Below are 27727 nucleotides of genomic sequence, written 5' to 3' on the forward strand. Positions count from 1 at the left end.
ACTTGCCTCTTGCGCTTATCTCTAAACTACAACGTGTAGCCCTGAAATTAACTCTACAGCTCTGTAGTTGGTATACACTCACATCTTCCTTTATACCTGTGTTCTTTGCCCCTCCTCACCATATCTCTGTTTCAATTGTTGTTTTCACTTTTTATCCACACATTCTTATGAAGAAGTTTATTGGTCATCTATCATTTGTCAAAACCTGACTCTAGAACAAGGTAGTGATAAAGCAAGCAATGAAAATTACAGTATTCATGTTTTAGAGCACGAAGCAGAGCTTAGTGCCTGGAATTTTGTATAGCCTTCATTTTATTCCTTAAAGATTCAAATGTTAGCTAGTTAAATTAGTAAAGAAATATCCACCAGGGCCGGGGATTTAGCTCAGTGGTTCCGGCACCTGCTTCGCAAGTGCAAGGTCCCAAGTTCGAACCCCGGTACCAAAAAAAAAAAAAAAAAAAAGAAATATCCACCAATTGCTTTCTTTAAATGACCTTTCATAATCAACAGATGGATTATCTGAATCCTTTTGGGGCTGTAGCTCTTGTTATGAAAATTTTGGATGCTTTTGTTAACTTTTTCACCTGGCTGTCAATGAGACATTTTCACCTTCTCTTAAAATATTGAGGCAATCTACTTATTTTGTTTTATTTACACAAAGCTTTGTTTTTCTGATTCATGTAAGAGATGATTATTGTTATTGTGATCAATAAGTTGAAAAACAGAATCACATTTTCAAGATACTTAAGGAGCACAGGTCTTAGACAACTAAATTCTGGGTGATAGAAAAGGTCCAGATAAAATCTTGTTACCCTGGTTTCACATCCTAGTCTAATGGCCAACAGAGAAGGGAAGCATATCTTGTCCAAAACCACTTGGTCTATTATTGGTACCTTAGGTCTACCTCACCAAAAACTCACTGATGTTATAATCTACATATGTGAGACATGTGAACATGTTCTAGGAATTAGTGTGTGTATAAAAGGAAAATAAAGTGGGAATTCATTTCACTTCCTATGTTGCGGTTTCATTCCTTATGAATATCTAAAACATTATCTCTTGGATCTCAATGAATTTTCTGCACTAAACTGAAAATGAAAAGAAAATGCTACATAGTAAGTTTTCACACCTGCCTCATTTTCATACTGATGTTCATTATAGTTTTAATTTTCTGTATTCTCAAACATGAATAATTTCCAATGACTTCTTTAACACTCTTAGAGTACAAATTTTTCATCTTTGAGAAGCTGACTTGCTAATCCCTCAGCCAGTGTATCATTATGATTGGCCTTTGACATGTGAATCATTCCAATCATCAACCAAGAAACCTTTTGTTCCATGTACTTTTTAAGGTTTTTATTCTTGAGCTTTCCTGGCATAAGATTACATTATATAATTACTTTCATCTTCCCTGTTTTCAAAGAGAAAGGAAACGGGAACAGTTAGACCTCATAAACACCTAGATGATTTTTTGTTGTTCTCCACATTGCCAAGGAATATTGTTTATTGTGTCCTTTAATAGCCATTTGCAAGATTTATCTTTTCTCAGAGAGCCAAATAATTCTTCTTTATTTCTAAAACTCAGGCCTTGGTTCTGAAAGCAATCTTCAGCCATCTGGGCTGTCTACAGATATTGGCATGCTTTGAAAAGAAGGTGACCTATGTGTTTGATCTCCATTTATCTGCTGGCTTCATTAAGCCATTTGGAATTTGTAGACAGTTCTATTTCCTTGTCCTAACTACCTCTTTGAGCTTAGAAAGGCAAGGAATCTTAAATGTGTAGAACATGTGATCTGATCTATTGCGTTATGTCTTACATGGATTGTTATTCTTCAATGAAATGTTAAAGTGAATGAATAGAAGAAGATTTGTAAGAGCACAGTTGGGTATATTAAGTCTGCACTTCCCTTTCTAATCAAGGGCAGATCTCTGAAATTATCTTGTTCCTTTTCTTCTGTTGCCCCATTTTACAGATAAAATGAGATTAAGGAAAGCAAAGTCACATTTCAACATTTGGAATTCTAGTTAGCATTGATTATGAGTTCAGCTCTTTCTCACTTGGTCACATATCTTGCACATGATTTCCTTGAAACAAGGTTGAAATAAGTTAAATTAGCTTATTGCTTAAGTTGATTCTAATTTTTCTGAAAAGCACAACTATAAAATTTTCTAGAATGAAAATGTACATAAACTGGACATAGCCTGCTAATGAGCTATTGCCCAGAAATGAAGAACGTAAATGAGAGAGGACACTGGGTATGTCCAAACTGGGGCTGGATAAACAAGGTGAAAATTCTCATTGCCAGTGGACACAAGCATGTTGACTTATTTATCTCTTCATTATAATAACTAGTATTTCCCTAAATATTTCTCATTTATTTGTGTTTTACCTGTTAAGTGATGATACTGGTAATTACAATTCTCAGAAATATGAGGAGCATCATATTGAAAGAATTGATCATTTTGAACTCTTATTATATCTTCCATATATCACTTTCTACTCAGTTTTCCTTTTCACAATCCTTAGCACTCTATTTTAGAACCATAAGCTCTTGTGGTTACAACACAGTAGATATTAAAGAAGATCGTGTTCCCTCTCTTTCACTCACTTTTACTGATAATGTACCTGTTCCCAAGGCATCATGAGAGGGGAAGTAACATCTGTACGTTTACAAATTCACTGAACATTATTACTGATTTTATTTTTGTTTCCATTTGTTTGGTGGTTTTCATCTTCATGGCAGCTTTATTTTTACCTAGGTTAAAGTTTAGAGAATAAATAGTAAGTAAAATAATTAAAAATATAAATATTGTCAGTTTTAAAGGCAATTAATTTCCTATGGCCATCAGGGAACATTCACTTCTAATTAAGTACTTGAAATATTCTAGTCGTGAAAAAGGAGTAGATCCTCTCATAATCTTATATATGTGATTAATTTGCTCAGCATATCTTTTTATTATAATGCCAATAAGTGCTCAGGTCTTTGTTGTTGGAATAGACGCATTGTTATGGGTTATCTCTGGGCATCTTCTATTAAAAATTTGTACACAGGGGCCGGGGATTTAGCTCAGTGGCTCTGCTGCCTGCCTTGAAAGCACAAGGTCCTGAGTTTGATCCTCGGTACCAAAAAAAAAAAAAAGTTTGTACCCAAACTATGAAATTAAATCTATTGATAGCAAATATGTTGACATTATGGGAGCTAAAATTAAAAGTGGTTTCATAACTTGGCATGCAGAACCCACGAATGACTTGCGAAGGCTGTGACCTCCTTTCTATTAATCCCATTAGCACACCAATTCACTGGGGATCCTGAGCACTATTGGGATCCTTAGGACAGTAGAGAAACACGTAGATTTTCCTTTATCATTTCAAAAGTAGGGACTTGCAAGTCCCTTATGACATCTATGGTACTTACAAAAAGCATTTTATAAAAGTAGACAGAAAAGAAAATAGAACAATTAAACACTATAAATTAAATTATGTGACACTCAAAATTAAATCTCATATAATTCACACTTGGTTTCATCCCTCCAAACAAAATATTAAAGACATTTAAAGATTAGTTTTTAAACAAAGAACGTATAATAAGCATTTAAAACCGAATTCCTAATCTGAGGTTAATGGTAAATATTTATAATGGTTTATTTCGGCACAGAGAGTAATGCATAATTAACAACAATCTCATTAAACATATATTTTTCTTCACATTATGATTTTCCTGAGAAACTTACAGAGATCTGACCATCTACCTTTAAAGTAGAGATTGTGCACACCCAAATCACAGCAGCCAGTAAGACACCGAGATTTATTATTATTTTTAGGTACTAAATTGATGTAATGGAAATATTTTTGGAACATTACCTTTCCTTAGATTTTCTACTGAATCTACTATTATGTAAGTTATTTTCTATAGCTAATGTTTAGTTATTTTCTTGAAAGCACACACACTTGCCTTTGCAAATATAGTCTCTGAAAAATTAATCTATACTTTTACTCTGTACCCTATTTTATGTGCTAAAGAATTTCAGATTTCCACAAAAAACTAAATAGATACAAATAGGAAAAAGAATGCTACAAAATGCTTACACTTAGAGTGCTGTTCCTGAAAGAAAGTAAAAAATGTATATTAGTTCTATGTACAGTAGGCTTAAATACCAAATATATTGCTGATGACCATCACTGACGTTGCTGAATAAGCTCTATTGGCTAAAAATGAAAGGTGATGTTGTATCAGTATTGTCTACAATAATTTTCACTTTCAGCATTTTACAGTTTATTATGTTTTAACACCTCCATAAAAAGTTGTGTTCAAGGTATTATACAGTGTGGTTCTTACCCAGGCCATTAACCAAAAAACAAAACAAAACAAAACAACAACAAAATTCAAAATTTAGGCCCAATTTTCAAAAAACATATTTGCTATCCTTTAAAATTAATTTGCTCTGACTTTTCTCTTTGATTGTGTACATAGTAACTAGTTTGATTGAAATAAATCTTTTAGGAAAAAATTACACATGAAACTAATCAAAAATTAAATGTAAGATGATGTATTTCCTTCGGGCTTCAAATTAAACATCTAAGATGGCTTTATTGAAATAGATAAACAATTGGTGGTTTCTAGTGGTCATTTGTGGGGCTCAATACCCACTCCAGCTCGGCTCCAAGAGAGCCATAGTGAAAAGCAGAATACACGGTAGAAATGCCTCTCTCCATTGGACTATAAACACACAAGGACATTCATCATTATTCTTTTACCTCATCCCTGCACAAAGTTTGATCCAAGGGAGGCGTCCAGTTAATCTTTCCCATATATGTGCTTTAGCTTTAAAAACTAATATTAGTTGTATTATGAATATTTTAATTTATTATTAATTTTAAAAATCTAAAAAATACATGTTATATAAAAAGAATCAATTTCTTCATGTAGAAACATATATGTAATTTTTGCAAAACCTCATATTATTGTTTAATGCAAAGTGAAGAGACTCCATAAGGTTCCTAGTATTAATTTTTATACTACTATTAATAAAGGTATATTTTATGATTACTCTGTCAGGAAACATGGCACATACTTGGGATATATCAATATGATATTCATGGGTAAAAAGGAATAATTCTGCCAGGTACCTAGTATTTTATTTTTAGGATATCAAACATCTAAATGTACAAGGGTAATCTAAACGTATGATAAAATGTTTAAATTTTTAAAATTTATTATGGTAAAAGACACCTAGCCACTAATCCCCTTCAAAACAAACTCCTTTGCTTCAAACACACTTATGCCATTCTTCTTGCCACTTTCTGAAGTAGTTCTAGCAGTCCTTCTCTGTGTGTTTACAAAGTGTGATGAAAAATACAGTGAATGCTGCTGCCAAGTGCCATCCAATAGAAAGGCAAGCTCAAAAAAACATTGCAGTGTGTCCTCTTCCAACTTATTCACTGAATCTGGCAGAATGTGGTTTCTGATCCTTCCTCAAAGTTAAAATCACCATGAAAAGTAAAGGTGTAGAATCTATTCAGGCAGCCAGGACAGTATAACTAAAGACACTCACAACATATGATTTCCTGAACTGCTTCAGAAAGTGGCAAGAATGAAGTGATAAATGTATTTGAAGCAGAGGGTTGTATATTAAGGGAGACTAATGGCAACGTGTCTTTTACTGTAACAATTTTTTTAAAAAAATTAGTCATTCACCACATTTTTGATCACACCATGTAGAAAAGCAAGCCCACATGGGAATGTTCCTATGCTTAGAGTTGTGAAGGAAAACATCTATCTGGAGTAACATGAATGCATAGTTGTGGGTTGTTATCGATATCAACTGGACTAGACTGTGCTTTCATTTCATGAGTGAGGAACTGTGTGTCTCCTCAGTTCCCACAGCTTTCACACAGCCCTATTCATTGGATCAGGCTGACACCAGGTGCCTTTGGACAAACACCGTTGTACAACAAATAAGAACCTCCTCCTCTCTGAGCCAGTGTGCCGGACAGGATCAGTGCATTTCTGAAGCCCACACTTTGACAATATGGGCAGACTGCAAGATAATCATAATGACCTAAAGGTGTTGTTTTACATTTTATAAATTTCTGATGTATTTGAGTGGATTTCTGCTTCATATAAATCAACTCCCAAAGTAACAGAAAACTACCTGTAGAAAGTGTCACTATAGTTTAAAATTCTCAACTTTGTCACATTGGAGGCACAAATACTGTGCTACATGAGTTCGGTGAGTGGGGATTATTCTAGATGGAAAATACCATTTTTCTTTTTTCCCACATGCTATATACAACTGCTCACCTGTGTATACCATTTACCAGAAAGAGAAGTTGAGAAAGACAATGCCACTTTCCAGAGACAAGTTCAGGCACACGAGGGTAAGCCAGTGGCAGGTATTTTGCTTGACAGACCACTAGTATTCCTGGGAGACACTTTGGTGGTATGTGTACAAATTGTTGTAGTTGGAATTAAAATGTCTAGAAAGGAAGGGGGAAATTGCTCTTTCTCAGTGTTTAGATATGTTTCACTATGGATCGTGTACTCATCCCAAGATAAGTGAAGTCACGATATTGACTCAGTTGTGTTGAAATTGAAGATGATATAGGGCATGAGGTATATTGTGGAAATGTTATTTAACTCCAACCAAGATAACCCTTAACCTTAAAAAGAAAGAAAGCTTCTGTAAAAGAAATTTTTAAAAAGGGGCCCGGGATGTAGCTCAGCGGCACAAGCACCTACCTGGCAAACAAGAGGTCCTGAGTTCAGTCCCCGGTACCACCAACACCAAAAAAAAAGAGAATTATAATGGTAGGACTACTGGTAAAGACAGCTGATTGGAAGGAAAGAAACTATTGAGCAATGGGTCCTTTATTCCATTCAAAGGAAAACAAGCCCCTTCCTGAGGATTCTGTGAGCCTCACTCCAAGATGGTGATAGTAGCAGTATCAAATCCAAGGCATAAGAGTTGAAGTTGTTCTCTTCTCAGCTCAGCTGAGATTGCATCTAAAGATAGACACTCATTTCTTAGAGTCATATTTTCACAGGGGCATTGCCAAATCAGAACATATGTAGCACAAGGCAACCAAGATCATGAATATGTCAAATCATACCATGGGGAATGACAGAAATATTTAGAACATTTAAGAATACACATGGCACTGGTGAAACCTTTTGTGGTCTCTGAATGATATAAGTGTTGGGAACCCAGGGCATCAAGACTAAACTTCTGGGTTTTCTGGATAGGATCTCATCCTGCTCTATGTACTCTATCTCCCCAAAGGACAATTCCTACAACAAAATCTAACATATCTGCACTCAGTGAAGGTGTTATTAGTATTCTTGGCATTGCTATTGAAATGATAACTGTATTGTTATTAATTTCACTTTTATTGGTAGTTTTATAATACATAATGCTTCCTATTTAAAATGACAAACATTTCCATGCAGTATGTACAGAGTGCCATGTTATATATACACTGATAGTAAGTGAATAAATAATAGTTACAGGTATTCATAAAAGCTTGTTGAACTTGGCTATTTTCATTCTAAAAATGAACCTTGAGAAAATAATTTCCCCACTCAGGGCCTACTTCTTTATAAAATATTCTACCCTTTAAATTTGAAAATATTTTGATTCTGTGACCCCCCAAAAAGTAAGTGTATAGCGTGAATGTGGAAAGCAGAAAATATCATTGTTAATTATAATAAAAACTTCTTATAAATGTGATCTTTCTTATGCCTGCCTTTTAAAGATACATATTTATTGATTTTGTTCTGTTTAAGTGTGTGTATGTGTAGATATAAGAGACAATGAAAGGAAGAAAGATAATATTTTTCTACTGAAAAGTAAACCATCAATAGTTTGGTATTTCCATTTTAGTCCTCTTGTAAGAAAGTCATAAAACCAGTAATCTTATTCTCCTTTCACTTAGTGAAAATTTGAAGAGCAAGACTCCCAGTTCTAATTTCGTAGATCCTTACTTACTATCCAATGAGGAGATATTAGTATCAAATGAGGTTGAAATATTGTTTCACCAGAAGTTTACACCAAAGCACCAGACTGTGTCATTCCTGAATACTCAGTATGCTGAAAAGACACTCAGTATTATCCTGCATCCATGTGACAACCACAAGATAAAATGATGCTTTAAAATTATTTAATATAATTGTCTTATTTTCTGTCTCTCACCTTGTCAGTATATTTTCCCTGTATTTTTTTCTCTTTGTTTAGAGCTTCGCTATTATTTTTTAAAGGCTTGCATGGTTTTAGAGCAGTTTTAGATCCAGAGAAAAATTGAGAAGAAGAAACAGAGATTTTCCAAATGTTTTCTGCTCAAATACAGGAACAGCCTCCATCATTATCAACATTGCCCATCTAGGGTGGTACATTAGTTATAATTAATGATCCTACATTGATGTATAATCATCACCTGAAGTCTTCAGGGTACATCAGTGTTCACTCTTGCTGTTGTACATTCTTTCTATTTAGATAAATGTCTAATGATGTAGATGTACAATTATGGAATCATTCACAGTATTTTTACTGCCCTGAAAATCCTGTTCTCTGTGTATTCATCCTGCCTTCTCTCTAAATCTTGGCCACCACTGATCTTTCTGCTGTCTCCCTAGTCTTGTAGACCTCCATTATTCCACTTATGAAGACACTTTGCCACTTTATATCATGGCAGTCATGAACACTAGAGAATTGCTGGGCTACCATTACACCAATTTTGTCTAATTACACAATTATTCCTTTTGAGCTCACACTTACTGTATCTTAAAGAGAAAGACAACAATAATGAATGTTCTTTGAAAGTGGCCATCATTTTTCAGAGAAAGGAGCACAACTGACAATCTTTTTCAAATATTTGGTACTTTATAATTGACAGAATTTCACTAGCATTACCACATTTGTATTCTGGTACTTATAATGGAAAAGTATTGACTGTCAGAAATTAGAAAGTCTGAGAGTTGGGATTAGAGATTGTCAGGTTCTACTTATCAGTACAATGTTGGTTTGTGTGAAAAAATATTATATAATTCTGTTAAAGAAGTAGTTAAATTGTCTCCTAAAATATGGTTGCTTTAAAAATATTTTTAACAACTTAATCACTTGCCCTTTACAATAGTTCTTAATGGATATGAATTTTTGAAACATAAAATTTGTATCATATGCAATGTGTAAGAAAGAGGTGCTTTTGTTTATGTGCTTGTTACTGAAATATATATTATTTATATGATAGCTCCAAAGCTTTGAGCATTGTATTAGACCCTGGAGAAATATGATAAAAATACAAACTCTAGGCAAAATAATTTCCACATATTTTCACCTTCCTCCAAACTTCTGTAAGATGAAAAGCCCAGTTCCCTATACCTCAAGCCTCCCCACACTTTTTTCAGCTTGCCCTTATCCACACTAAAAAAGGAGGAACTTTTCCTTACCTCCCCATGTGCGCCAGCATCTCTCTCCTCCTTCCTTTCTCCCAACTTTCACACCAAAGGTCTTAGCACGACCTGCTTGATGACATCACAAAACACTTCAGATGCAAATTTCCAAAATCTTCAAAAAACAGAAATTTATTTTCTGGAGGTTTTGGCTTGGAAGTCTGAGATCAAGGTGGCAGTAAAGTTGGCTTCCCTGAGGCCTCTCCTTGCAGACAGAGGGATGCCCCCTTTTGTTGCATCTACATGTCGTTGTCCTTCAGTGCTTGGGACTCCCTGGTGTCTCTGTGTGTGTCCAAATTTCTTCTTCTCGTAAGGACAGTGGTCAGGTTCCATTTAGATCTACTCTAACAATCTCATTTTAATGTCATCCTCTCTTTAACACGTTCCTGCTGGCTTGAGCCACCTGTGGTATATGCACGAGTCCTATCAGACATCTTGTATCCCCTGATGGAGCTGTCCCAATCTGCCCAATAGGACAGTCACGCATGGACCACCGTGGGTTCAGAGCTGCCTGGCAGCGAGACATACAAATTATGGCTGGTTGTGAATGTGCTCTAAAGGCTCTATTTACAAATACACTCAGATGCTGGGCTCCTGGAGATGAAAGCTCCAATGTATTATATTTTTTAATGGAGTAGAGGACACAGGTCAGCCATAGCAGAGGGAAGAGGGAAGAAAGAGACTGGTCAGATTTACATTTCTTAAATTGAGTTCAGAGATGACTGAATTCAATAACCAGCTTATTTCTTTTGCCACCGGTCAGTTTAACTGAAAAGTATGCCCATCTGCCTGAGGAGAAAGTTATCTCTACAGAGATGTCTCATTAAATGTTGTTTTCCTCTATTGGGTGACTCTGAGTGTGAGAAGTGAAATAGAAAGACAGGTAAAGAAAAGACAGGATATCAAAGCACCTTTTAGATATTTGCAGCATGACAGAAAATGTTGAAAAACCAAGCACTGGAAAGTCTACAAACTGTTGGGTGGAGTGAAAATCCTCCAAGGAGTTCTTAGACATTATTGTACCAAAGGTCCAGGTGAGTCTCCCAAAATTCTGTTAGCAAACCCTAAATGCAGGGAGGGGAACCTAGATAATGAAACTCCAACTAACTATCAGATAGGAGGAATGAAGATTCAAGGGGGCCTGAACTTCAACCTTTTCATGAAAATTTAGAATCGTATCTTTCTGTGAAATTTTATGAACTTGAAAAAATGATGAAGCCTATTTGTGAGTCATACTGGGTGTTCTTTCCAAAGTACTTTGAACCTCCTGGCTTTTCTTTCTTTAAAACTTTTATCTAACAAATTGTAAAATAATGTATAACATTTTAAATATATTAAATGTTTTAAATGTGATAAAATAGAGGTTCATAGAAGCAAAGAAAATTACTCGTTTTTACTCATCTGACAAATTGCAGAGGCAGAAGTAAAACAATGTTTGATATCAGAGTCCTGTTTCCTTTCATTCTCTCAGAAAAATGTACTTTAATCCAGGTATAACATACAGTAATTTATCCAACTTTAGTCTTGAAGCGTATTTCTTAACTATTAAGTACAGTTTTTGGAAGAACAGTGAAAAGAAATAGGAAAAGGAATCTTGGGATCCACAATTCTCCCTTTTTTGGTGACACCACGTCTGGATTCAAGTTTATGGGAACCAAGTCACCAGTTCGTCACCTAGTGGCAGCAGTGTCTAACTGGAAGCTAAGTATCACCTTGGAAAAAGAATTTAAAGTTGAAAGATGACAGCATGTGCAACAGCTCAGTCCAGAATCGCACGTTAACCTTTGAGGGTAAATCATGTTCTCCGAAATGTATTTGGTTGTGTGGAACCCAAAGCAGAGAAGTGTAACTGCTTACAATGCCTGCCATTGGACTATCTTGCATGTGAGGCTGACCCCGAACTTCAGATGTAATACATGCAATCACATGATTATTAACTTATCAGAATATGAAGCTTTTATTATTGGATAATAAAATAATCCATTAAATGAATGAATAATGGGGCTATTAACCACCCTCAGGAAAGTTCTCTGGCTCTCAGTTTCACAAGAATACCTCTCAAAATCTTGGGCCTGGAACAAGAACATCTGTATGTTCTAAGGCCCACTTGCCCTCCTGTTCTCCTCTCCTCGTATGTAGCTCTGCTGCTCATTTCCTTTGTCTCCTAACCACAAATGACCCCTCAGTGTGGATGAACCCTTATTAATCATTTTCTTCTTTTCTTTTTCTTTTTCTCTTCTTTTTTTCTTTTCTTTTTTCCTTCCTTCTCTTTTTCTTTCCTTTCTTTTCCTTCCCTTCATCTGTACATCTGCAGATTTTATTCATACTTCAAGGGTCAAATACAGACTCTTCTTGATCCTGGTCCTCATTCAAGAAGAAAATTTAATCACTTAATCTTATTCCTTATAATAATGTAAATCCTTCATTTTCAGGGGCTGTTTATCAGTCTCTACATCATTAACCGATGAGAACAGGGACAGAATTTAAATGTTACCTGAAATACTACATGAATTATATTATTTTAATGACTACCTAGGACTTAAATACTGAATATACTATTTTGTCAACATCATTAACTTTCTTGTTCTCTTCCTACCTTGGTAATCTTGTCATTAGCTTATTCATAGACAAAGTATATGTGGAAAAACAGAATGTAGTCAAAGATATGCTTGCTTATAGTTTTATTGGTCCACTTAAAAGAAATTATGATAGATTATTAAAATTTTTGCCTTTGTTAAAAAGTGACTGACTGTATGTATCAGAAACTAAAACTTGACGAGTCTAGCATAATATCTCCTTCACATATTGTTCTGCCCTCCCACACAGTAGTTTTAAATACAGCTTTTCAAAAGTTGAACGTTAGAAATTTGCATGCTGACTCTATTAGAGAAAATGGCCAGATTCTATTCATACTGAACATAAGCTAAATTGGTGAGGTGCTGTGACACTTTGGCACTTGGATTTAAGTCAAGAGAACAGACTAAGTATTAAATTTGGCTTTCAGTGCTGGGTCTTTCCCCTTTATACCATGGTGGGGTCCGATTTAGAAAAATTCTGTGTTGCCTCAATATGGCTGCTACTAATCCAGGCAAATGCTAAGGAGAAAAGAAATGTAAAATTCCAAGCTGAAAATATATCTGAAAATATAAAGCTTACCCTTGATCATGTTGGCATATTTTAGAGACAAGAAAAGCAAATACTAATTGCTTATCAATAATTGAACCCCAAACTTTGAAACTCAAATTGGGAGCAGGCAAAATAATTTATAGAAGAGGAGATATGACTCATATTAAACAACCCATTTTTCAATTAATTTTGAAACCATCATTAAAGTTTTTTATATATTTTTATAGAGGGCATGGAAATTAAAACATAAATGATCCCAGATTGCTTCACTTTCAGATAAAGCAGCATTCCACAAAATGACATTTAAATAAATTGAACTGATGGTTTTTGTGGTCATTGTTCTGAAGAGGAAATTATTTTTTCACTCACTATTTCCTTGAAAATGACTTTACTATAACGAATTTATAAAAAATGAAATTGATAAGATTTTACTAGTCAGCTTAATATGTGCAGAAACATAGATATGAATAAGCCATGTACATTTCCCTAAGTATTTATCAAACAGATAAGTCCTTACGTAAAGTGGCAGGGTATGTAGACATGAACATGATATTTTAGTATATCAGAAACAATGAATGTAGGGTTAAATGATTCACAAATAATTCCCTAAGTGTTCACATCAGAAAAGAAGCATTAGCATATTCTTTATATTCTTCAAGGCCCAGAATACCATTTGTATGCAAATATAATACATGTTAATAACTTTCACCAAATTGAAGTACATTTGTATTTCTGTGTAACTGATTCTCAATTCAAGAAAGAAATAGTCTCTTTTACAGAAACTCAACAGGAAGTCATTGTGTCTGTAAAAGCTAACATGGAATGTGGAAAGGATGTTGATTCACACCTGTGTTTATTCTGTGATACTAAGAATATATTTCTGTTTATATTTTTTAATGTTTATTTCTCTTTCACTAACAAGGAAATATTTTTTAAATGGCTTATTTATTTTTAGACTATTGATCCATTGATAGGTATAACTTTTTCAATAAAAAACACTTCAAGAAAGAAAATGCTAATAGGCATAACTTTAAAATTTTGTTACTATTTTGGTTCAAAGAAAGCTTAGGTTTGGGAGATCTCGTCACTAAGCTTGGTGAACCTCTGTCAAAGCTGTTTTATCAAACTATGCCAAATATTTAGGATAGATTGGATTCCTCCATCCATTCACTCATTCACAAACATCTTTCGGAGGGGCTGGTAGGGGTGCAATGCCATGCAAAACTCAAGAAGAAACAAGACAAAGACCATGGTCTCAAATAAGTTGGTCCTTGTGATGTTGTAAGTGCATTTTCATATAATATGAGTTATGAAGTAGTTGTTATATTAAGAGACCCAGAGATGAATGGCTATGGTAGGGGCCAGAAAAAGAAGAAATGATTTTCAGATGACAGATCAGAGATTGTGTGAAGAAAGTCAAATTTGAAGTAGGAATTTAAAAGTAGATGAGATCTGGATTTGCAGGTAGAGTTGGAAGGACTTGCATCACATGGAAGCACAAGAACAGCAACAATAAATTTGCACATATGTAAATTGTCACAGAATCTAAGAGAGATAAAAGCTATATACCAAATGCCTCCTAAGGTGGATGCACATATATGAAGTGATTAACCACCGGATGATAAAGAAGAGAATGTGACCTGTCCATACATGAGTGAATCTTACCCTTATGAATTTGTAATGAAATCCTTTGTAAATGAGAAGATAGATGATAAAATGTTCATGTGTGGAGAATCAATTTGTGTCTATTATTTTTATAAGGTCTAAGAAGATGCTTTGAGTAAAAGACATGTCAACTTTTAGTTTGATAGAAAACATTAGGATCAAGTCACAAGTCTTGAGTCATAACTGAATTCATGAGGGGACAGGGGAAGGACAAGGGAAGGTCAGGGTGGTCTGTTCCGTGATGGACCTTAGGGCCGGTCTAAGTGATAAATCAGAGTGTGGGGGAGGACAGGGCTATAGCATTCATTCCTTAAGGCAATGTGTGGCTTTATTTTTTTCTCCAGTACCAGGAATTGAACTCAGGACCTTGCGGTTGCCAGGCAGGCATGGCACTACTGAGCTTCATCCCCAGCCCAAGGCAATATGTTTTGATCCTACTTGGACTTGTGGCCCTGCAGGCTGTCTTTTAATCTCTATGTATTCCAAAAGCTTGTGGCCCCCAAACTCCTTTATCTCTTCATATCCATCTCATGCATACCTCTGGCCAACGCCCCCACACAACTAAATTTCACCGGTTGGGTTGGGGGGCTGCCCTTGCTCTTTCATTTAACATTGCCACTGTCAGATATGCAAATTTCACTTTCAAAAACACAGTATCTTTTCCATTTATCTTCACTAATTATGGCCATCCATCAAATGCACTCTGATTTTACAATTGTCTTTATTAAAAAAGTCATTCTTTCTTACTTTGCCTCCTGTTATATTACAAATACCTAATTTATGAAATACCAAGAGTAGAGTACTGAATTACAGCCAAAATTGCTTAAAATAAAATATATCCACAATAATAGTTAACCTAGGTGCCTAATTTTACATTAATTGAACCACATTGTTCAATGCCAGTTGATTGGTGGAAATATGCAAATTTTTAAGTACAAACCTACTTAACTGACCATTTTTAATCTACAAAAGAGCATAAATCAAAACCAAAGCACTTAGCATGGCAGCTGAGGTCAGATCCCTGGGCTGGAGACAGGATTTCAGTCTGATCTGTGCTCCTCTCTGGATGGATGATCTTGGTTAGTTTATTTCCTCTCCTTGGTTGGTCTTGCTTTTGTCACCCATGAAATGGAGAACCAGACTATCTTTTTAGCTCTAAATTTTAAAGATGCTTATAATAAGGATAAATTTAAGAGGTTTCTTTTCTTTTGGCATGTTTTAAACAAGTGTATTTGCAATCTCTTCATATGAATGAGAGTCTGTCTAAAATACAATAGAAGTAAATGGTATTCCATAACACAGGAATTCATAGAAAAAGCACACAGTGAATGGGGCTCCCTGTCTCTCTCTTCCTTCCACTTTAGTGGTGAACAGGTTTACTTTACTTTGCATTCCTGTTCGAGGCCTCATCTTCCCTGCAAGAAACTGCGGCAGTTATTTTTTTAAGAACACAGCTCTAGCTTCTTGCTTCCATCAGAGCTGTTTGTCTAGCAGATTACTCCTGAGGCCTGCTGAAATGAAAGTGGCTGGTGTGATAGTACACAGGTTTGATTGAGGCTGAGCAGAACAAGCCTTTGAGGTGTGAGTTTATAGCACTCCTAGGAATATAAGACAAATCTTGGTCTACCCATGCCCAGGGTACCCACAGTTTTCCTGGGATTCCTTTGCTTTGACTTTTTAAAAAAAATCTTACATTGCCTCCATGTTAATACAAAGGATCTGTGGTGTCTGCTATATTTCACAGCAACATCACAGCCCTCCTGCCTCACAGGTGCTCTGTGCTCCTAGAGGATCACATCCCACACTTCCCACTCTTGGACCATTATAGCTGTCCCTCGCTGAGAACTGTTCCAGTCACTGAGCACTGCAGTCACTTCCAGAAAGACTATGCTTCAATGAAAGTGTAATTTAAACCCAATGACCAGGCAAGTAACACGATCGAATTCTAGAGGTGTTTCTCCTCAGAGACAGGGAGGAATAGTTACATGCTGTGTCTACACTGACAATTTGCTCCCCATAAAAAGGCCTTGGCTGGATTTTCACAGGAGAGATATAGGGAACAGGGAAAGGGGACGTTACTCAAACCTCTGCAGTAAGTCCTAGTCTCCTGCGAGCCATGGCAGCACAAGGCAAATTACACAAAAGGTAGAAAAATGAGACTTTGAGAAGAAGCTGAGCTTTGGGTCTGGTCAGTGTCCTGAGGGTGTGAATATATGTGTGTGTGTGTGTGTGTGTGTGTGTGTGTGTGTGTGTGTGTTTAGTCTTTGACCTTTGACTGTTTTGGTTCTGTCTTTAGTCTGGGGTTGAGAGCAGGCTAATTGGATGTGTGTTCGTCAATGTTAAACTGCAATCTTTCTGAGGTCTCTAATGAATGTACAATTACTATGCTTCTCAAAGCCTCTTTTTACTGCCTTACCTGAATCTTCCAGGCTTGCACAACCTCCCATATCAATCTTGATCTATGCTACACCTTGAGGAGTCTCATTCTGCATTAGCAGTCTATCCATAATCCCCAAATCTTCAGGGAATTCCCAGTCTTCTGCCCTGTATTCCACCAGATCTCACCGGCATTGTTTTACAAATTCATGTCCCAGGCTCCTGCCTCTCCTCCCAACTCCCCCAAACCACAGAGGTCAGCTTGGGCTTCACCCTTCCATTTCAGGGTTCGGAAGTACCCCTCCAGGTGGTGCTTACTTCATGTAATTTTCTCCTAAAATATGAACCACCTATAATTTCTGTTGACAACTTCCTGAAAACAACTGATTCATGGTTTTTTGTCAGTTTTGCAATTATTTACATCAGGTAGTTAAATCTAGTATTAGTTTTTCTGAGTTCATGGCCTTAAAGTTAGAGAAATTTCACATAAAAACTATCTTTTCCTGCCTTAGTTGATAATTTCTGAAGACAATTAGAGTGTGCAAAATAGCTTTTGAAAGTCTAAGGGGGATTTTTTTAAATTGAAATACAGGAGTTAGACAACATTATATATTCCTCCTTAGTATGAGAAAGAAAGACAAAGGCTGAGGCCTCAGAAACACACATCCTCTTTCACAGATGTGTTGGGGGCAACTACTTACCTTGATAGTCGTACCTAACCATGGTAGGATTCTTGATACACACTGCCCACATGCTCATTTCTTAGGAACCAGTCCTGTTTTACACGGAAAATTGCAGGTTTCTCCCAGTCTCTGCTGTAGATGTATTGTTTCAGAAGTATACAGACTTCTGGAAATAACAGCAAATTGTAATAGGACACAGAATGACGTGTCACTTTACCCACTAACCTTCTCCCATTTCCCACACCTACCTCACTTAGATATTTGCAGGCTTCTTGCTGAAGGTGAAATCAAGTGTCCATGCATGACTGTGCTTCATTAGGAAGTGGTAAGAACCTGACGTCACTGTGTCATTCATCTTTGATTAATGGCAACAACATCTTCTACCAGAAAGAGAAATGGTGGTATTTTTCTGTGGCATCTATAAATAGGAGGTAACCTTGATTAACCTGTGACAGATAAGACACACATTGGACATCTTCTTTGGATTCCAGAAGTAAAGTGGCTTTTCTAAGCTTAATGCTCAGGCTAACCCATTCTCATTTGTGACATCAGTTATTGCCTAAAAATTGTTACAAGGAGTAAAGAAAGTGAATAATAGGCTGTCTGATGCACCTTTCTTGTCTTGTTTAATAATGACAACATTACAGTGAATAGTATGATTGGCTTTACTTACACATGGTGAAATTGAGTTTCAAATAATCCAAATAACTTGTCCAAGGTCAAAGAAGCAGAAATTTTAATATTTGCATCTATTTACCTGCAAAGTTACATTTCCGGTACACCATAGGTTTCATTATTCTATGATGGTATAAATTTACCTTTCTGTCTTGTCAGATATTGCAAAGAATGTATTAACAAAGAGCCTTTATTTTTAGAGGAATTAGCTCTCAGTAATTTTCCAGGAAAAATTATCTGAAACATGTATAGACAAAGATTTCCATATCTGCACAGTTCTTTTTTGTGTGTGAGTTATAAAATTAGACTTGTTCTAACCAAAGCAACCACAGTTTTTTTTAAAGTCTTTATTTGAGATAATGTAATTTAGCATTTCTTTGCCTCTTGTCAAGATGGAAAACAATGGTTCTCTCGCTTGATTTAATATCATTATGTCTGACAACACATTTAACAAAGCAGCTGCTAATATACCAAGGATTTTCAAGTTCTGTGTATCTAAAGGCTATTAATGAAGTTAGCAAACCAGAAGGTTCACCACCAAATAGTCAAAGGTTATAACCAGAGAAACTACCAGTATGTACTCTAGAGTCACTGGATGGAAATTGCGCAGTGAGTTGTGAATCACCAATACTTTCTGAGTTTTCCTAACTCATATTCAACCCAGTTGTACAGGTCAGCTTTTCCATTACTGAGACAGAATACCTGACATATGAAACTGTAAGGAGAAAAGATGTATTTTGGCTCCTGGTCTCAGTCCACTGTTCGTTGGCCCCAAGACAGAAGCTTCATGGCAGATCAGAGTGGCAAAGGAAAGCCACTCAACCCATGGTAGCTAGGAGACAGAGCAAGGAAAGATCAAGAGAGAGACATAGACCCTTCAAAGGCATGCTCCATTGATCCATTGCCTGCAGCAAGACTCCACCCAGCTAATGGAATCTTGAAGATTTAATCCATTGATGGATTTAGTGCCTTTCTGATTGGTCACCTCTCTAGGTCCCACCTCTGAACATTTCCACATTGGTGATAAAGCTCCCAATACCAGTCTTTGGCAGACATTTCATATTTAAACTGTAACAGTGGTAAATAAGAATGAACAGCAAACACGCAAGATGGCTACATATATTAAAAGAGGTGATAGTCAGGAGCTGTGGTAAATACCTGTCATTCCAGTTACTTAAGAGGCTGATAGGGGAGGAGCACTTGAGCCCAGGAGTTCAAGACATGGAAGGGCAGTGTAGCAAGATCCTGTTTTAAACAATAAAAATGAATAATAACAGATTATATTTTGGGTTTTAATAGAACAAGAAAAATTAAAATCAGATGGCCCTTTGTATTGGAAAATGTTTCAAATTTAGTAATTTTTACATACAGTCAAGAGATCATTAGTCATAATTACTCATATAATAGCAAAGACTACTCTCTTTGATTAGATTTTTTTCTTTATTTGCTTTTTAGATATTACCACCATTTCTTTGGTAGATAACTAAAGCTTTTTGTAATAATAATATTTTATGTAAACTCCCTAATTTCAAGTAATCATTTACCTGGTTAATGTGAAGAATGATACAATTTTAGGAGGTTAAAAGTAAAAGCAGTTATCTTTCACATTTAGAGACACTGGGAACCTAAAGGAAAAGTAACCTTCCCAATTTGAACACAACTTAGGGATATGTTGGAGTAAAAATCCAGGTATCAAGATATCTTCACCAAATCATTTTGTTGGTAGGAGATGTTTCAATTCCAAGATGTGTTCAGAGTGAGAAGGGAATATAACTGTCATGATGCCTACCTTCCATGACCTTAACCAGCTTCATAGGGATGATGACATCAGGCAGTGTTGAGCTACAAAGAAGAAAAAGCAAAAGGAAGGATTACAGTGACTGGAGGAGATGTTAATGTAGGTAACAACTCGGTCAAGGGAGGTGTTTTTAAGGTAGGCACATTTAAGCAATGACTGGAATGAAATCAGAATTAAAGAGGTTTTCAAGAGCAAGGACTGTGGATGGTGAAGGATGTGAAGTAAGATGTTCTCTTTGTGTTTGAGCCACAGCAAGGAAACTGGTGGCAGGAGTATGCTGAGCTAGGTCTTTCTTTCTTTCTGTCTTTCTTTCTGTCTTTCTTTCTTTCTTTCTTTCTTTCTTTCTTTCTTTCTTTCTTTCTTTCTTTTCATGGATCATCAAAGCCACAGAAGTGAGGAAGAAATGGAGATCTGCAAAGAATGTGATAAGCTAAATCATGGCTGTAGTAGCATTTAGCCATGTTAACTATACAAAGTCTGTGTTCCTACGAGGTTGAAAAGTATTATTTTGCAAGGAAAGGTAGGGGGAGCAAATGTGTGTCTGAATCACATAACATGCTGTACCTTCCAAAAAATTTATTCCAAGCAAAAGTCATGCTAAAATGTAGGAACTTTTCAAGTTTTGATGTTAAAGTATTCTATGTAAAATAGTTTCACATAATTGTACAGTCTGTGTGGGTATCAATGAGCTCACAAACGTCTTATGTAATTTGATCTTTATAACCAGTGGATCTGAAGTAAACCTATCTTTGCTCACAGTGGAGGAAGCTGAGCTTATGAGAGGTTAATGGGCTTCCCAAAGTCAGGTGGAAAATTGTCAGTGGATAATAAAACAGATAATAAGTTAACTTACACAATTTTTCTGGGAAGTATATACTGTCAGTCTTTCTGTGTTATCTTTTATTTCTGTTCATTTTATACCTTCATATAATGATTATAGGAAGTTGCAAATAGTTTTACTTTAGGAAGTTTGACACGTACTATTAGTAAACAAAATAAGAAGACGTGCATTAAATGATTCTGAAGAGTAAACAATAGGATGTGTAATTTGAAGAGAGAAGGGAAAACACATTTCCCTGAATAAATTGTGTCATTTACAAGTATTATGTTTTCACCTTGAACAAAACCTACCTGTAATGTATAAATAAATGATGGCTATTGGTATTAAAATTGTTTCATATCATCTGTTAGCTAATTATGTAAGAAATAATGATTAAAGGACAAAGATTTTGGGAAGCAATAGTTGTAATTTTACTTAATCTCCACCACATTTTTAGTAGGACAAACACTACTCACACTATGTAGAAAATGAAGATTTTTATCAGATTAAATGGCATATTCAAGATCACACAGCCAAAGAAGCAGTCAGTACTGTCCATCACTTCTGCCTTACCAGAAATCTGTGTTGTTTCCTTACCTTAAAATAGTCTTAATATTTTCTTCAATAAGCAAAAATAAGGCTAAAGTGCTGTGCTTTATAAAAAGTATAGATGTGGAACATTGTCTTGTGTACCAATGTTCACAATGTTTATGAGAGCAAACGGAAAACCTCTTGGTGAAAGATGGAACACATTAAATATTACAGCAATATCAGACACCATGAAAAACTAAAGAAGGCAAAGGTCAGTATAGCCTGAGTTGGCTGGAAGCACAACGGTCCTGGTCCTATTCAAAAGAGAAGTGGAGACAAGGAAGTGAACACAGCTAACCTATGGCTTAGTTAGGATGTTGCGGCTTAGTAAGTGTTTCATTTGATAAAAACAAGATTGGTGATGTGGTCAACCTTGAAGAAATACAGCATTTTATTCATGTATTCAGTAAAATATCTAAGTTTTTATTTCGTTGTCCTTCATGATGCTTGCACCTTAAGAAAAATGCCCTTTAAATGGGAGTGGGAAGGGCCAATGCTGTCATGGCTATAGCAGGCCAAGAGGGAAATGACTTATGCTGGACAATTGCAAGCTTGAAGCCAAAAGTTGTATAAGATAGAAGTCTAAGTGCAGAGACTAGAGTAGGGAAAAATAAATGAAGTATGGAAGAGGATCAGTGTGGAGTATGAAATTATGAATTTGTGAGTCAAAGAAAATTGTAGAGAGACTATTTTGGAATCAGATAGAATTAGGAGATGCTGGGAAGGGTCCTGAATGATCATCTTGGATTTAAGTAGTGATTACATTCATTCATCATCTGGTTTGAAGTGGGTAGGAGTTCTTTACTTTGGAGGGCAAGGCTAGGGGAGGTAGGTACTTGGATTGTGAAAAAGAGATAGTCACATAATGGCTTGTACAGTGCTAGAACAGAGTCCAGTTGTACACTTGCATTTAAAAGAAGAAGTGATCAAAATTAATGTCACAAACATCAAAGTATTTATATACCACTAAAGTCAAAGTTAGCTTAAGAGGAACAATAGATCATTTTAGTGTAAGAACTATCAAATCCAAACATAGTATTTGCCAGGTCCACATACATGATAAAGTTCAAGTGATGAGTCTGTTTTATCGAAAGGATTTCTGGAAGCCTTGTTATGATACTGACAGACAACAGATAACTTAGGATTATAAAGAAAAACAGATGCAATGTGATTACTAGTTATTTGTTCCAAGGAAAAAAATACTCCTTATACTGTCGAGTCTGCTTTCATTGTGTGCACTAGATCAAGGTGGTCTAGGATTTGATCACCTTCGGCTCCCAGCTTGCCTGTCTCCATTGAACATTAGATTTGTTATCATTCCTAGCACTCATTTTATATATTTTGAACTCCTGAATATATGTGATTGCTCAGGTCTCTGCTGAAAGCTTTAGATTACTTCTAAAAATGTCTGTGCATATGTAATTGGTTCCGGCTACACTTGTGGCATAGGTTCCTGGATGCTGGAGCAGATATAAACATATGTGACAAAAGCGCAGCATGAACTGTCTTCTTATATGATTAATTATAAGTTTCTGGCTATAAGAAGAAAACTTACAAATGATAATTTGAGGGTTTTTTAAGCTCTCAAAGTATATAACATGGTTCCAGATGTATTAAACTTGTTTTCCTTAAAATGTTTCATTTATAGCCGAAAAAATATGTGAAAGTCAGGGCTTTAGTCACTTTCTTAAAGTCCCGTAGCTAATATGTATAGAGCCAGAAACAAAATTTTGTTATTCCAATGCTGGGACTATGATTTCTCATCAAACAGAAAGAATGATAGCAAATATAGTATAAATTCCTCGATGCCCAACTTTATATTGAAATTGAAATTGCAATAATGTTGCAAAGGCTGCACCTGGGGGCTCTATCCAAGCTGTCCCAGGGACCTTCCGGTTTCCCCCACAGTCAAGGTTGCCTGTGCTCACAAAATTGTTGCCAGTAAATCCCTGCCATACTTTTCTGTGACATGTCTTCCCTTGGTCAGGTGGGAAGAGTTGCGTTAGTGTTTGACTCTTTGCACAGGCCCTTGGAACAATATTAAATGGGGTGCTGCACTTGGCTTTCAGTTCTCATGAGTACCTCGGGGCTGTTCATGGGATCTTCCACTGCTAATTCAAGCCCCTACTTAATGCTGTTGCTGGCGCCGGCCCCAGGACCTCAGTCCCTGTACAATATCCTGGACTCTTCCTGTTTCCAGGAGGGGGCTTTGAACTATTGTGAAACTAAATGAAATCGTGGGAGTTCATTATTTATTAAAAGAAAGTGTTATTTTTCTTGTGCATAAATGACAACCTACTAATTATACAGGGCTGATGTGGTCTTTATGATAATGAATAAAGCTGGCTCAAGTCAACATTGGCATCAAAAGCAGCCTTGGCAAGGCAGTAGGAAACAATGTGTGGCATTGGAAGAAATTCTAAACCAGCAGCCAGGAACCCATTTTACTATATTACTAGCAAAAGATCTGATCTGCCTTTGACTTTTTATGACACTAGGAACAATTACTTCATTATCACATGCTTTAGTTACTTAATTTATAAATGGCAGCAAATTTGCCTATCACTAAGCAGCCATTATCACTAAGCAGCAATATATACATTTGAATATATTTCTATATATGCATGCTTCTGTGACATGTTCTTATAACTGTAAGTTGCATGTCTTTTTATATAACTGAGAATGTATATTTATATGCAATTCCTTGCCCAATATATTTTTCTAATTCCTAGTATAAAGTCTGAAATCTTATACCTAGAATTTATTCCTTGAATGTTCAAGAGTCCCTTTGCATTTAGGGATAATATCATGTTTACTAGTATTGGGCTGGACCTAGAAATAAACTTTAGAATTATTTTGATCAGTTTGATTTTAAAAGAAAACTAATAAAAATCTGCATCAAAACTGCAACATTTTCTAAGTCTTCTAACATAGGCCTACGTGAGAATCAGCTCCAAATTACCTTTCTTATACTTGGTTTAGATGTGTTTCAAGTGTACCCTACACCTCTAAGCTCTTGGGTTGAACTTGTGTTCCCTGGGTGACGATGCTGGGAAGTGGGGTGACCTTGTAAGCAGCGTGACTTTGTGGGAGTCCTTAGGTCAGATGGCTCCATGCCCTCAGAAGGGACAGGGGACCTATGCCTGTCTGGCTTCCTGTCGTGAGAAGTGCTATCCTTCTCTTCCTCCACTTATCCCACCATCCACTGTTGAGTCATCACCAGAGCCTGTCCTGTGACGATCCGATTATCAGCCTCCAAAACGCTGAGCTAAATAAGCCTCTTTTCTTTATAAAGTTATGATACCTCAGGTATTTCATTCCAGTTATGCAAAACAGAAGAGTGCACCTCATAAACTGAACCACTTTAGGGTACAGTTCTATGACTTGTATTCTCTGTATCCCTATGCTGGGCAAAGAGGAAACGCTGTCCTGCAAAATGGAGACAAGGCCTCACAAGAGCCTCTTTCCCAGCACAATGGGTTGTTATTCAGTTCAGTGCTGCAAGACAAAAAATAGGCAAGGCTTCCATTCCGTTCTCTAGGCACTTTGTTTCTCTGATTCTTTTGGATTGATCTATCATTTACACGCCATAAAATTCATTTAAAAGTATGTGCTTCAGAGATTTTTTAATATATTCAGACAATCCTTCTTATCTCACCACTCTCTAATCTCAGTATAGTCTCTTCTCTCAGAAAAAAAGTCATTTCCCATTTACCCCACCAGACGTTGACAAATACTACTTTCCAATTTGGATGGGCTTACTCCAGACCTTTTGTACAAATAGAATCAAGTAACATGTGGCCTTCATGTGTGTTTTCTTCCACTTACCTTACTGTTCCTGAGCCTTATCCTGTTGTAACATGAATCGATACTCAATTCTTTCTTATGGGAGAATAATGTTGCATTATATGGATATATCATGTTTTTCTTGTCAGTTAATAGACATTTTGTTTTTTCTACATTATGAGTGACACTGTTATGGATATTTATGCACAAGTTTTTACGTGGATGTGTATTTTCATTTCTCTGGGGTACATATCTAGGAGTCATAGTGTTGGGCCGCATGGGAACTGTTTAATCTTTTGAGGAACTTCTGGCCTATTTTTCACAGCTGCTGTGTCTTTCTACATTTGCCAGAACAGTATGTGAGTGTTTCAGTGTCTCCTCTTCCTCACCAACACATTTTACTAGCTTTGTTTTTAATTGTAGCTATGATAGCAGGTGTGAAGTAGTATTGCATAGTCATTTGTTTCTTTGGCTCTTAACCCAGTCAGCTAACATAAAACTGAGGACTCTGGGAAATCAAAGTTTTAGTTTCAATATAAAATAGCGTTAATGTCTTGTAAGTACTGTTATTTTTCTAATATCTCTCAGGGCCTTTCCACTTCCACTCTCAATCTCATTTTTTGGTCAGTAATGTTATAACTACATAAGATCAAAGGAGTTTTTTAATCAGTGGCAGCATTTACCAGTCTCCTATCTATGTATTAGCACGCTACAAATGAAGATAAAACATTCCTCTGGGAGTATCACCTATGAGAATTAGTTTCAACCAGCTTAATCTCTACATGCTCATCATTAGCTCACTTCCATGTGTAAATGCATTAAGTTGTGAAGGCATCGCACTGAAATTCTTCCAGTACACAATACAGAAGAGCAGGACTATTGCATGTTTGTGTAAGATTTTTATTTAGTTGGAGCTGAAGAAGATATTATCACATTTTTCTTCTGCTTCTCTGAGAAAGGAAGAGAATTCTCCTTTCCATAAAATGAATTTTGTTCATTTGACATGTTAAGGTATAATTTTATTGTATTGATTATAAATCTCATTAGAAGGCACTAAACAAGACTTGGGAAGAATGAGTGAGCAGTTTTGGCTTGAGAGGCAGTGATTGTAAAGCAATAAATGTGAATTCTGGCACTGACTTGGTGGGGTTTTCTTTCATGTATCTTTGAATTAATGTTATAATCTTTTGGTTGTCTCACTTAGCAAATGATTGAGCTGAAGGAGAGGATCTTAAGGGTTCCTCTGGGACTGAAACTCTCATTCTCTGCTACACTGAGGATTTTTCAATGAAATGGCAGTATTTTTTCTATTGCTTATTCCTAATATTTATAGATGAGATGTTTGATTATTTAGTAAACATTTATTAAAGAAATTTTAAAAAATTCACTCAAATTAGGCAAAACAGAAGCATACTGGTGATTTGATGGAACAAGCTTTGGTTGTGCGATAGATTTCTGCACATGTAGAGTGGTTCTTTCAAAAACATCTGGTGTGCCTGTTTGCTGAGGTTGCATTTGATTTGATTCCCAGGAATAAATTCTAGTGCCTTATTCACATGCTAAGGGCCACTGAAATGATGAATGGGCAACTGCTTCAACTTAAAAAATATTATGCTGGTAGCAGATTTCGAACTTAGCCACTGTCTTCAGTGATTGCTGCCCAATGAATGACTCGTGTCTGTCATGTTTCAGCAGTTGTTTTCACTACAATAAAGATTGATTAGAAAGGAAATCTTATTTCTTGATTTTATACACTGAATGAATCTTTGTGAAAATGCTAACTTAAACTATGTGTTGTTCCTTCTCACTGGTTCTTATCGAAGGACGTGTTTTTCAGCCTGACTTTAGATTTTTAGATTTAAGCATATGCTGATTCATTTTAAAATCTCTCTCTCTCTCTCTCCCCCCCCCTTTTTTCTGCAGGATGTTTTCACCCCAGAATGCAAATTTAAGGAATCCGTCTTTGAAAACTACTACGTGATCTATTCTTCCACACTGTATCGCCAACAAGAGTCAGGCCGCGCGTGGTTTCTAGGACTCAATAAAGAAGGTCAAATTATGAAGGGCAACAGAGTGAAGAAAACCAAGCCTTCCTCACATTTTGTACCAAAACCTATTGAAGGTATGAAACCAATCTCTTGTCATCTTTGGACCCTGATCCGTGTGCTCGTCCAATTCTGCTCCTTTCCCTTTGCTCTGTAGGATTTGCCTAGAGTGCAACCGATCAAAACAAAGATTCAGAAATCACAATAGTACCTATTCCTATTAAAAATAATTTTAAAAGACAGTTCTGCTACAAAGTCTTGGTACTTCAGAAATCTATACCTGAATATGAAAGCTAGAAAATTCCTGAAAGTAGAAAAATAGTGTTAGGTACCGTTTGGGATGTAATTTCCTTCTTTGTTGAATACAATAATTTAATTTCTCTGGGTACATCTTTGAAAATCAATAATATCATTTCAGTTGATAGTTTACAAAAGGCTTTTAGAAATGCATTTATATACAGTATTAATCCCTACATCTCTATATCTCTGAACCTAACAACATACTATATCAATTTTTCTCTGTATTTCTTTAGGAAAGAAAAGATTATACTCTTTTCTGTGATCAATAAATATTCATGGCATTAAATTTTATCCTTTTCAATCAAGCCTCCCTTTATTCTGTATAATGTTCACTTTTTTCAAATTGGGCACTGAAATAAACCCATTTTTGTCAACTATGTTGTTTCCTCAAAATTCCGTTAAACTGGAGGCCAGTA

General features: G+C 36.0%; 1 protein-coding gene across 3 annotated transcripts in view; it reads left to right on the forward strand.

The window, feature by feature from the left end:
* The window catches only part of Fgf12 (fibroblast growth factor 12), a 533909-nt gene that overhangs the window by 483726 nt on the left and 22456 nt on the right, over window positions 1–27727 (forward strand). For all 3 annotated transcript variants that reach the window (XM_004834772.4, XM_087187006.1, XM_004834770.4), the window contains one exon: window positions 26890–27088. In XM_004834772.4, the coding sequence (XP_004834829.1) occupies window positions 26890–27088 (199 nt within the window). The remainder of the gene's footprint in view (window positions 1–26889; window positions 27089–27727) is intronic.

This window comes from Heterocephalus glaber, unplaced genomic scaffold (assembly GCF_053883595.1).
Source record: "Heterocephalus glaber isolate CG9 unplaced genomic scaffold, H.glaber_assembly_v1.0 deba00001504, whole genome shotgun sequence".
Taxonomy (NCBI): Eukaryota; Metazoa; Chordata; class Mammalia; order Rodentia; family Bathyergidae; genus Heterocephalus; species Heterocephalus glaber.